This window comes from Ictalurus punctatus, chromosome 26 (assembly GCF_001660625.3).
Source record: "Ictalurus punctatus breed USDA103 chromosome 26, Coco_2.0, whole genome shotgun sequence".
NCBI classification, from domain to species: Eukaryota; Metazoa; Chordata; class Actinopteri; order Siluriformes; family Ictaluridae; genus Ictalurus; species Ictalurus punctatus.
In genome coordinates this window covers 15,809,183-15,821,334 of record NC_030441.2, presented here as the reverse complement: position 1 = coordinate 15,821,334, position 12,152 = coordinate 15,809,183, and the positions used below count along the sequence as shown (strand labels likewise).

General features: G+C 40.6%; 1 protein-coding gene across 1 annotated transcript in view; it reads right to left on the bottom strand.

The window, feature by feature from the left end:
- Window positions 1–12,152, bottom strand: part of prkx (protein kinase X-linked) — a 40,217-nt gene that overhangs the window by 19,078 nt on the left and 8,987 nt on the right. Inside the window, exons 2-3 of the mRNA XM_017458090.3 lie at window positions 6,397–6,565; window positions 5,391–5,654 (exon numbers count right to left, since the gene is read on the bottom strand). Coding sequence (XP_017313579.1) covers window positions 5,391–5,654; window positions 6,397–6,565 — 433 coding nt within the window. The remainder of the gene's footprint in view (window positions 1–5,390; window positions 5,655–6,396; window positions 6,566–12,152) is intronic.

Sequence of the window (12,152 nt, the reverse complement as noted above, 5' to 3'; positions counted from 1 at the left end):
ATAACCTGCCCTTCACCTTTAATTTACACACGCACAATTGTGTTGATAATGGACTATGGCTGTGTTCCCATGAATAATATTTATATCGCGAGTGATCAAGATAAATATAGGATATGATGGGTATTTTAAAGTGAGGTCAGTGGGTTTAAGGGTAATTTTCCATCCTATATTCTGTGTAGATTGAATAGAGTGTGAGATATATTACAATATGACAAGGGGCAGTGGTAGCTCAGTGGCTAAGGCTCTGGGTTACTGATCAAGAGGTCAGGGTTCAAGCCCCAGCACTGCCAAGCTGCCACCGTTGGACCCTTGAGCAAGGCCCTTAACCCTCTCTGCTCCAGGGGGCGCTGTATCACGGCCTGCTCTCTGACCCCAATATGTAAAGAATGTACATGACAAATAAAAGGCCTCTGCCTCAAACTTGTGCTGTGTATTCCCAGTTTATTCCATCTATTAGGGCCGCTTGTCTATCACCTAACAAAGCATTCAAATCAGTGCAGAGTACATCATCTTTTCCATAAACCCCCGACTCAGAAATAAAAATTCATTTAAAACGTTATTAAATACCAAATCGGCGTAGCGAATAAACTGACAGCTCTGTTTATACGGCTCGGTTATGGAGAAAAGAATTTCAGTACACATTTATGCATCCAGGTTTAAAAGTTGAAGCAGCTGTGCCTCAGTTGCGCCAATAAACCCTTCAACTCGACCCGACGTGTTAATAACATGCTGATCGTTCATCACAAAGCGTTCTGATTACTATTTACACCCATGCGAGAGCTCTCGCGTCTCAACATCCTGGCAGTTTGACTGGCAGTAGACAAGGCGGTAATTCCGCAGAGAGACGACCTCTTCACCGTGCTGACTAGCAGCTTGTCGGATTTGTGTGTTTTGATAGCTGGAAGAAAATCCGCAGTATTTGCGAGCGCAAACCGAGGCTCTATGGCATTCGATTAAATCCTGTTAAGGTGCAGCTACATAAAACACCTTGCTTACAAAAGTTGTTTTTTTTTTTTCCCCCCTTTCTTTTGTCAATAAGCTGCCTTCTGGAAAATAATTGACACAAATGCATGTGACTGCAGGCGACAAGCCTTGATGCAAATCAGGCTCGGGAATACTTTCACCCCAGTTCTTGCTTGCATTATCAAATATATTAATTAAACATTACATACAAATGGGATTGGGTTACTCTGTTAGCTAGGGATGGGGTGATATCTTATCGTTTGCGAAATACTATTAGAAATTCTCCCCACAATAAGAATTAGTCTTCCTGTGATGATAACGATAAAGCCTAGTTGATGACGTGTTTGTGAGCGACCCGTTTCGCAGCTCACGTGCAGACGTGAGACGTGGCGGACGTGAAGCCGAGGAGCAGTTCATCGCTAAACGAGGAGCTACCTCGACAATCTGGAACTGGTTTGGTTACGGACAATCTGTTTTGTTTTTAGATCAATGTTCGTGTTTCTGAGACGCTCAAGATCACAGCGATCACCTGTAGCCAAAAACAGCGGTGCACGATACTATATTAATATCGTCACGGATATCGTTATCGCAATGAACACCAGAAAATATCGCGATGTAGTTTTAAGTCCATATCGCCCATCCCTATTGGTCGCTACGTATGAAAATTCGCTATTCGAGTAAAACAGACTTCCCGGTTTAATTTTATGCGTTTGATTCACTCCTAGCGCTTATAACCAAATCCGAAAGCAGACGTCCGGTTTGTCCAAATGTTACTCTCGCCAGCATGAAATGCAGGACTTCAGAGTTTCAGCGTGTCTGGAGTGTTTCTAGGCGACTGGATGTAATTTTTTTTTTTTTTGAAGAGCACTCGAGTCCAAATTGAGATTCTGTCCGTGTGGACGTGGAAAGTGGGAAAAGGTCTGCAGTAAATGGTACCCCTCGGTGCTGCTTGGCCTCGGTTTCATTCTCTCAGCTGTGGGAGAGCGGCTGGTGCCATCTAGATACATGTACTCGCTTAGTTGCTGTGGTGATGGTGCCTTTGTGTGCAGAGGGACGGACGCTGGGAAAGGTCTACCCCTCCTTCTCTCTCTCGCTCTCTCTCACACATATTCACAAGCACTCCCACACCCTTTTGGATGTTGTGAATTAGCCAGAAATGTCCTGGTGACCCTGAATGGAAATAGTATGCTGTATGTGCGTCACGTCTTATTATGATTGTCTATTGGAACATACAGATACGGATTTCCTGATTTTTCCATCACGTCATACGTCTGTATCCAGCCTCAGCTACTCCATACTCTCACCAAGACAAACATGATGGGGAAAGGTAATCAAGTCACTTCTCCACCCAAAGAGCACTACTGGCTCAGATCATCACGTCCACACGCTTGCATGTCCTCATCGGATGCAAAGACGACATCGTGACAAGAGTCTTCACCGATCCATCACCCGCTGTGACAGAGTAATGAAAGTCTCACACGGTAGTCTCGTGTCGGATATCTGTTGTACGCTTTCCTGGCCGCGATCCGATTGGCTACCGTGTAACATGAGAAAACTAACTTTTAAACAACGTGACGCAATGAGTGTTTCGACGCGAGATACAGGCACTGAATCGGAACGGGCTGAGGAAAAAGATCTGTGATCGGTCGTCTGTCACGTCGGTCTGTGATTAAACATACCAGAATCTACCTTCACAAGATGCTTACCCAGCGGAATTTGAGCACTGGAGCGCGAGAAATAAAAACTTGCTCAGTCAAAAATGGACGGCAGAAGCCAAGTTTTACACTCTGGTCTTAGAGTACAAGCTTTACTATAGATGCCAAACTCGGGCGACTAATACACCATTTGTTCAACCCAGCACAGTGTCGAGACAGAAAAAAAAAGCAGAAAAGAATGGATGAAGTGTGACAGCAGTTTCAGGAGAGATATTAGAATGAGATAAACCTCTGCAACTCTGATTTATTATTATTTTTTTAAGAAGTAGCAAGGAAGCTGTGGTGATTATTTGGAAAGCAGCATCAGGACAGCCAACAACATACATACATGTAGATGACTGATCAGATACATAGTCTCCAGCAATAACAAACAGCAGCCACTGGGGGGCAGTATCAATACATTACAGAATTCGTTCACCTTTCGTTGTTCCTCGTTTCATGCTTTCCATTTCTATAAGTGGGTCAGTTGCACATCGGAGAGCATCCTTCTCCGAAGCTATTCCTGTCTCCCTGGTCTGTAATGGGCAAAAATTAAATCGCAGCCCAATATATTTACATGCCACAGGGGTCAGCTTGGACTAAAAAACACTGCGGCACTCGGCATTGCATATAACACACACGCACACACTCCCCCCCCTACCCAAAGGTAGCTTTTTTTTTTTCCTTTTCTTTTTTTCTCTCAACTTGAGTGATACTTACAGGGCCCCTGCTGGTAGAGTTTTCAATTTCACCAAGGTTATTTAGAAACTGGTGCCTCTCTCTTCAGGAATAAATTACAGTGAAGGCAGACAGGCCGAGCAGTTACAAGCCTTGTAAGAGTCTTCTAGCAAAAAAAAAAAAAAAAAAATTAAACCTCTCTTATAACATCTAGCCTGATATGTATTTTATTACCTTTACAGCATTGTATGTACGACGAATACTGATGCTTTCCCATATCGTAGCTGTTCAGTTTTAAGATGGCAGAATGTTCGTTTTCTGAACCATGCCATTTTAAGAACATTTCTTTCCTATAATGCAACCAATGGCTCTATGATCAACTATATAACCATTATATTAGGACCTGTTTAACCTTTATTATGATTTTTGCCTTTCCCCACGCCCTATGGTACTTCCACCTGTATGAAAAAAATCACTGTTTTATGCATGCGAATGTTGTAACGTAATACGTTATCGTTTCTATAGTAACGACAGCACAATAGCGTAACTATAAATAGATTAAAAAAAAGCTACCACAGGTTGTTCATTAATACATAAACAACAACAAGTTGCTGTGGTACAAGAGGATGTACGTCAGGATGTGCTGTTATTGGAAATCATTTCGGTGTGTGGACAGTAACGCTTCAAATCAGCAGGCTTTACGCTACCTTGTCGTTGATTACTTACCAAGAACAGCACACCCCCAGCATGTTTAATTCCTCATAAAATGTTTTCCCTGTTCGTTCCGCTGTATCATGCCGTGGTGTATCCATCTTCATGCGTTTACTCAGACTCCAAGTTTATATTTGTCGTTCAAAAGACGCACTCGGTTAATGTGACTAAGCAGCAGTCTAAAATTTGATCCCAACGTTGAAAAATACTGTAGGATTATTTAAAAGATTTGTAGGTTGATAATATACAATATTACACTGGTGGAATAATTCTGATTAATAAACGTGAGTTGGTCGCGTTTTGTGGCAGGTCTCAGAACGAATCCACGTCATGCGTATTAACATTGCTGCGACATTTGTGAGCCGTGCGAGCACTGTCGCTAGGCAACCAGAAAACACCGACCGTGAGTATAAAACTAGCTATGACTTAAGGCTCACGATTTCACCAGCGACCACACAGCCATTAAAAGTATAAAATATAAACAATGTGCAGGCAGAATGTCAAAAAAAACATTACAAGAACGTTGAGAATATCAACATTTACCTCAGATGTGTTGGTAAATTACTAAAGAAATGCTCCGCATGACTAAAATTACACCTGAAACACACTTAGCATCGATCGCTAACTGAACTTCAGTGGGTTTCACTTCACTGAGAGACATCAGAGTGGGATGATACATTTGAATTCAGCATAAAACAAATAACTATAATATCATGACGCATTCTCAGAACATTACAGGAACGTTATGTTTGTAACCTTTTTCAAACCTTGACTACACTACTGAGGGGTTTGGAAAGATTTGGCTGACTAACTCTTGTTTTGTTGTTTTTTGTGATGAAAGAGGGTATAAGAGGGTGACCGTCTGACCCCAAGATCTTTATAGTCGTCATTATGAGTACTTTAGTTCTGATGGGAAAAACATCACAGCTACATAATATTTAGAAAGAAAAAAAAAAAAAAAAAAAAAAAACAATTCACACACACACACACACACACACACACACACAAAGGACACAAACAACCCTTCTTTGTGCATAAAGGAATTCTGGAAACTGCTGGAAGCAAGGAAGGAAGGAAGGAAGTAAAGACATTTTAAGGTGTACATAGTTCTTAGGATTAAAACAATGTATACAGTAAGTCAGGTTTACCAAATCCACCCCTGGAGCTCTATTATCCCACAATGTTTAGCTCAAACACCAAATAACAGGACGTCTTAAGAAGCCTGTTTAGGATTGGGTGTAATTACGCTAAACTGCTGGAGGACAATTCCACGTGAATTTGATTTCGACTTAATAATAAAGCTCTATGTGAAAAGAAGTGTGTGAAACCGTAGCATTTGCGTACCTATCTGAAAGTTTCTTCGCGAAGCCGAAGTCGGTGAGGCGGATGTGGCCCTCCCTGTCCAGGAGGATGTTCTCAGGTTTCAGGTCCCTGTAGACAATTTCTTTGGAGTGCAGGTACTCGATGGCACACACTATCTCTGCCGAGTAGAAGAGTCCGGTGCTGTTGCTGAAGCGGCCGCGTTTGCGCAGGTAGCTGAACAGCTCGCCGCCTGGCACGTAGTCCATTAGCATGTACAGGAATCGCTCGTCATGGTGCGTCCAAAACCTACACACACAACTGCGGCTTGTAACAACAGAATGCACACTCTCACTCACACACTCAGGGACTTAAGTTAGAAACACGCATGAATAGATAGACAGGGAAACTTGCTGTCTGTATTCAGACTCGTGCTTTATATGTGATTAATTCGATTTCCTGGATAGTTTAGAAATCAACCTAGGGCACTAGGTAGGGTGTATAGCACCATTATGCTTCATTATGCATAATTACTGAATTGCATGTCAATAGATTCGGCTTAACTTTAAGATGGAGGTCGACCGATAGTGGATTTTACCGATACCGATAATTAAGTTGGGCGGTACCTGCCGATAACCGATTAATCAACTGGTTGTTTTTACAATGTATGCTTAACTATTAATAAATATTAAAAGTAAATAAAAGATGTACATCCAAACTGAACCAAAAAGTAACACACCAAATAACAAATAAAAATAGAGACATCCAAAATGAATTTAAAAAAATAAATAAATAAAAACACTTCAAATAACACAACAAAATTGATCAGTGATAGTTATTACTTCGCCTCTAGAGGTCGCTCTCGTACTGTATAATGACAGTGGACCCTTCACAGCTACAACCAGGAAAAAACTATTGGTGTGGATTTTTGCCCGATAACCGATAGTTCCAGCGACCGGTCATCGTGCCAATTCATTCGCAAAAACGATCAATCGGTCGACCTCTACTTTACGATTTTACATGGTGTGTTTGAAATCCAAATCGCACTCACAGCCTGATGAGGAAGGGATGGTTCACCTCTGTCAGAACCTCCTTCTCGTTATGAACGTGCTGCTCCTGTTTTAATCGGATGACGTCTGGGATCTTCATGGCCTTCAGGGCAAAGAATTCCCTCGTCTTTTTGTCCTTGACCAGAAAAACCCTGCCAAACGTTCCCGTGCCTGTCAAACAGACACGGGGTACAGGGGATGAGAGCTGCCATTAGAAGATTAATTTTATAACCCATGCACCTTCCTAAGGCGTCCTATCATCTGACTCGACACTTTCTCATCATCTCATGTGGCAAGAGCGAGAGCGAGAGAGAGAGATATTACCGATCGCCATGAATCAAAGGAAAGAAGCTTAACCGTAACTCGCATGTCTCATGAACAGTACAGGCAGAACGAGACAGTTCTCACGGTTAACATGCTGTAAATGCAATTAGCTCTTGCTTTAAAAAGTGTCAAGGCAGGAAGCAGTCACAGAGCCTCTGGCTTCATTTTACTCTCGGATGGAAAAAAAAAAACAAAAAAAACACGAACAATTGTCTTGATGCTCGCTCAGACATCACGCATGAACAATATTCTAGGTTAAAAATCACAATACACAAACAAACAAACAAAAAAAAACAAGAACAAGCTAGTACTGCTAGCTACCATGATAAGGTAGCTCAAAGGAAGTGTGGAATCCCTAAAAGTCATCCATCCATCCATCCATCCATACATACATCCGAATACAAAAATGAATTAGAGAGCGAGTCGATAAAATAAGCAAGGAATAAAACACACTGAGGCGTGCTGTTCTAGGAAAGATAATCAATGACCAGCCCTGATGTGAAGCGGAGATACTATTGGCAACCTCAAGTCAGTCCCTCCAGGATGTAGCGATTTTGCAATCGGAGAAATGAACGCAAAATCAAGGCGCTCGCGATTTTTCAAAACGACCACAGGTTTGGGCCAAGACGCGTCATGTGACATCACGACACGCATTCAGCCGAAGGCCTCTTTGATTCACGCTGAACATGAGTACGTACAGCTAAAACGTCTCATTACCAACAAACACCACTGTGAAACACTGAAAAACCATTTTGTGCGATCGCAATTTCAAGTAGATTCAAGTAGTTTTCCGCGAAAAAGCACAAAAGATTCCGTAAATTGCATCGCAGATTTTGAAAAAGGCCGCAGCAAAAATCAAGCATTCTTGGCAGCAACAATCACAAAAAACTCTTCGAAATCCTGTACGGACTGCTGAAGTTGATTATTATCCAATAAGAGCACATCCTGATGTATTTTATTGCTTTTACACCGCAGCATTATTTATTAATTTAAAAAAAGGGCATGTGGAGTTTATAGTTACGTTCGGAAAGTTCCTGTTATCATTTACGCTGTTTATTGGATAGTTTATCATTTCTTGTTTGTGTTTGTTGACTTCGCAGTGTCGGTCAATACAAGTTATTATCTTGTCTTTCACCGAGTAGCTCTGCAATTCTGAGGGAACTAGATTTCATTCCTTACAACGCATGTTATGACAGGAATGACAACAAAGCCTACTTGACCTGACTACTTCTGTTCTGTTACATACTTTGTACAAGCAATAGACTGTGTATAAGAGCATGTGGAGGAGAGAGTGAGAGAATGTTTGATAAACGAGTGTATGGGAAGTAGCACCGTTCTGCCAGCAGCTCTAACACGAGGGAACTCTGGGCCTTGTTGAGTAATAGATCGAACACTACACGCATGATCCAGGGCAACAGTGAGACAGCGAGGTCGACCTGAACCTCCGAAAATATGCCACATTAAGCAAAGCTCCAGCTGCTTACACACCCAGTTCCTATTTCCAGTAAATATATTAGTTAACCTTTAACTAAGGCACACAATGCACTAATGCTCTTACTATTAATAAAGTCATAATGACAAATGCCGACTGTATTCAATTGAGCTGCATAAACACTGCTTCGTGTTCGCCCTCAATTTGTCAAAAACAAACACATGGTGTTTTTCTGGTCCCGGATTCGCTGCCTAATCTGGAGCTGTTCCACTGTAAAAGAGTCGGGACTCGGCCAGCGGAACCGGTTTGATTCCCGAACCGAACCGCTGCTCGTGGACCGAAAAACTGGTGACGTTTGAGCTTCTGGAAAGACACCTGAGGCGTTCTGTCACCATAATAACAATTGGAATTGGTTTTATGACCGCGATTGCACTGAGACGTAACCCATGTATGACTAATATCGCCCAAAAAAAAAGCTAAATTAAATATCCTGTCTATGAATCATTCATCAGAGGAGGAGATTTCATTCTTACTGGCAGCTGCAATAAATTATGTACAAGCTACAATTCATCATTCATTCAAGAAGGAATAAAAACAACTTCGCGGAGTACTGTTATAGGAAAATAATCAACAATGAGGTGGTGTGTTGTGGTGTGTGCGAAGCGAAGCTCCTTTTATTGGCGTTTCCCTAAAATGCCACGCCCAAGCTTACTACTTGTACACCACAGCGATTTGCCAATGACGCATTCTACTTTTTATCCAGTTACAGTCACACTGAATGTTGTAGAACAAGTTAGATCCTGCTTTCATTTTCGTTATAACAGCTATAAACTTTCATTTCCTTACCAGCCTATTGAAGTTACCAAGACCAAAAAAAAAAAAAAAAAAAAAAAAAAAAAAAAAAAAAAGTTACCAAGAAACTGCAACTCTTGGACAGAGTGAAGTTACAGCTTTATACTGACTGACACACACACACACACAAAAAAAAAAGTCCTGTACGAGTGCTACGGCCAAAAATTCTTGATTTTGCTGCAGCTTTTTTCAAAATTTGTGATGCAGAGATTTTGTGCGCTTTTTTTGGTGGAAAACTCCTGGAATTGGCGAAATCGCAATCGCACGAAATTGTTTTGCACGGGCTTCCGCAGTGATGTTTGTTGGTAAATGAGACTTTTTAGCTGTACTCGTGTTTGACGCACGTGAATCGAAGAGACGTGTCAGAATGACAATTTCACAATTTTGAAATAAATAAAAATCAATCAATAAAATCACACGCTCCTCTGAATGTTCCTTGATTTTTCGTTAATTTCTGCAACCGCAACATTCTGGAGAGACTGGTTATAACGCGCCGACACTGGAGACTCCTTCGAAAAATGCGAAACACATGTCTCCTCACATAAGATGGTAAATGGCGCACTTATATAGCACTTTTATCCAAAGCGCTTTACACTGGTTCACACACACACACACACACACACACACACACACACACACACACACACACACACACACACACACACACACACACACACACACACACACACACACACACACACACACACACACACACACACACACACACACACACCCCAATGGTAGCAGAGCTGCCATGCAAGGCGCTAACTTGACATCGGGAGCAACTTGGGGTTCAGTGTCTTGTCCAAGGACACTTCAGCATGTGGAGTCACGTGGGCCGGGAATCGAACCGCCAACCCACCGATTAGTGGACGACCCGCTCTACCACCGCTCTGTCCACAGCCGCCCAATAAACTTTAACCAGATTAACAATGCAATTAAAATTTCAACAAAAGTGTGAGGCAACCTGAGCATATCTTTCTAATCTTATGTTCTTCCTCAGCACAAAGGAGCGCAGAGGGACCATCACAACCGTGGTGCTGTAACTGAAATGGAATACTAGTCACCTCGTACAACGAGTCATTCTTGAAAAGCCACTGCTTCTAAATGCTTACACACAGAAAAACAAGTAACTGTCAGTAAGACAGGAGGACTGCATGAAGGAAACAAGTGGAGAATCCCAAGCATGAGCAATAACAATACGAAGTTGTGCCTTCTGGAAGTAAGCACATAACTCATAGCGAGAGTCTGCTATGTGATCTGAACTAATATAAAATATATGTTTCAGATATTTCATATAAGGCTGAACTTAGAGAGTGTTCCTCACATCATTTAAATTTGAATTCATCAAATGATCATGGTTGGGGATATTACTTATATATCATATTAAATATGAACTGTGTGTAGACTGCCATAAAACAGCAGCAGCACAAATAATAGATTTATAAAAGACAGCTAATTACACTCCAACCTCAAATAAATGACAGAAATTGTATAAATCAAATGGACAATTGTGTTTATGTTCTCATGTTCATGGCAAGTCTAATCACAGTAGGCTTGAGAACAAAGTGTGTGCATTGGATTTGCTCTTTTTCTTTTCATAAAGGTTACTGCTTTATGATCAATTGTTTGTACTTGTATTTATACCCTTGTTCACCAAAGTGGGAAATATTTGACCTCTGCCAGGAAGTTATAACTTGGCCGTTGGTTATAAAAGAACGACTCCAAACGACCAACCAACCAAAATCAACAGCTCGGGAGTCAGAATTGAAAAGAGCATCCACATGCACCAATCTAAAGAAGCTTAAAAGCTTAAAATGTCCTGGAATGTTTAATCGTCTTACACACTACGGGGACAAATATTAACCATGGGTTGCCAATCATTTTGAAAAGTAGTGTTTCACTGGGAGGAGGAGGAAGAGGGATCTGTCTTCCTGCTTACATTCAAAATATCACTGAATTTCATGAAGGGTGCCAATAATTCTGGGGTGTATTTCCCTGACTCACTAGCGCATATCTAACTGAATCTAGCTTGTATGATTATGCAAAATGTGACAAAAGCGAGAAGTATTATTACACTGAATGAAAAAGGAATGGAAAAAGTAGCAAATAATAAAATATCTATTTACCATTAGTCATACATATTTCCCAATCTCCCATCGGCTTTCGTCTTCAGAACACCCTACGTTTTGTAAGACCAGCTCCAGTAATACGTGTTTCCAATTGAAATAAATCCAGTTAGAAACTGGATCCAGTTAAAACTGATCAAATAAATCATCTGGGAGAGTGCTGTCTATTTTCTTAAACGGCTTTCCGAATTACGTTCCCAGACAAAATGATATTGTGCTCCAAACTGACTCTCGGATGTCACACACACACAAAAACACACATTCCTACCTATTTACACATAACCCGAACAAGATGGACAATGTGTTTCGCCATGGAGACCATCAACAGATCGTTCCAGCACACAAAATGACCATGAGAAAGCTCTGTGTGGAGTGCAAATACAGAACGGCATGCTCGATTATCAGCAGGAATTCTGACACACGGCATTTTTCACAGACAGCGGAAAAGCGAAATTGCTTCAACAGGCAGCTGTTCGGCTCTGGGGGAAAAAATTAATTAATAAATAAAATAAAAAAAAAATACTGCGTGCCTAAACCATAAGCAGCAACACATGAGATTATGAGTGAGCATGGCCTAAGTGAGTCCATATATTAGGTCATGTGACTGAATGTAAGAGTTTTGCTTAATGCGCATGCTGACCATTTCTTACACAATACAGCGTATTTAACTTCCTCAGGGGCCGAGGATATGGCAAACGATTTCACAATACAAACGGCGCATATGTAGGCTAATTCCTAAAGGACCAGAAAAACTGTTTTATTTTATTATATAAAAAAATATACATTATTTTTATATATATAATTTTATAATATATTTTATATATACACACACACACACACATATATAAAATATATATTTATTATATTTTATATACATAAATTTTTATATTATATTATATATATATATATATATATATATATATATATATATATATATATATATATATATATATATATATATATATATATATATATATATATAATAAAAAAATATTACACACACACATTTGAATTACTTTAT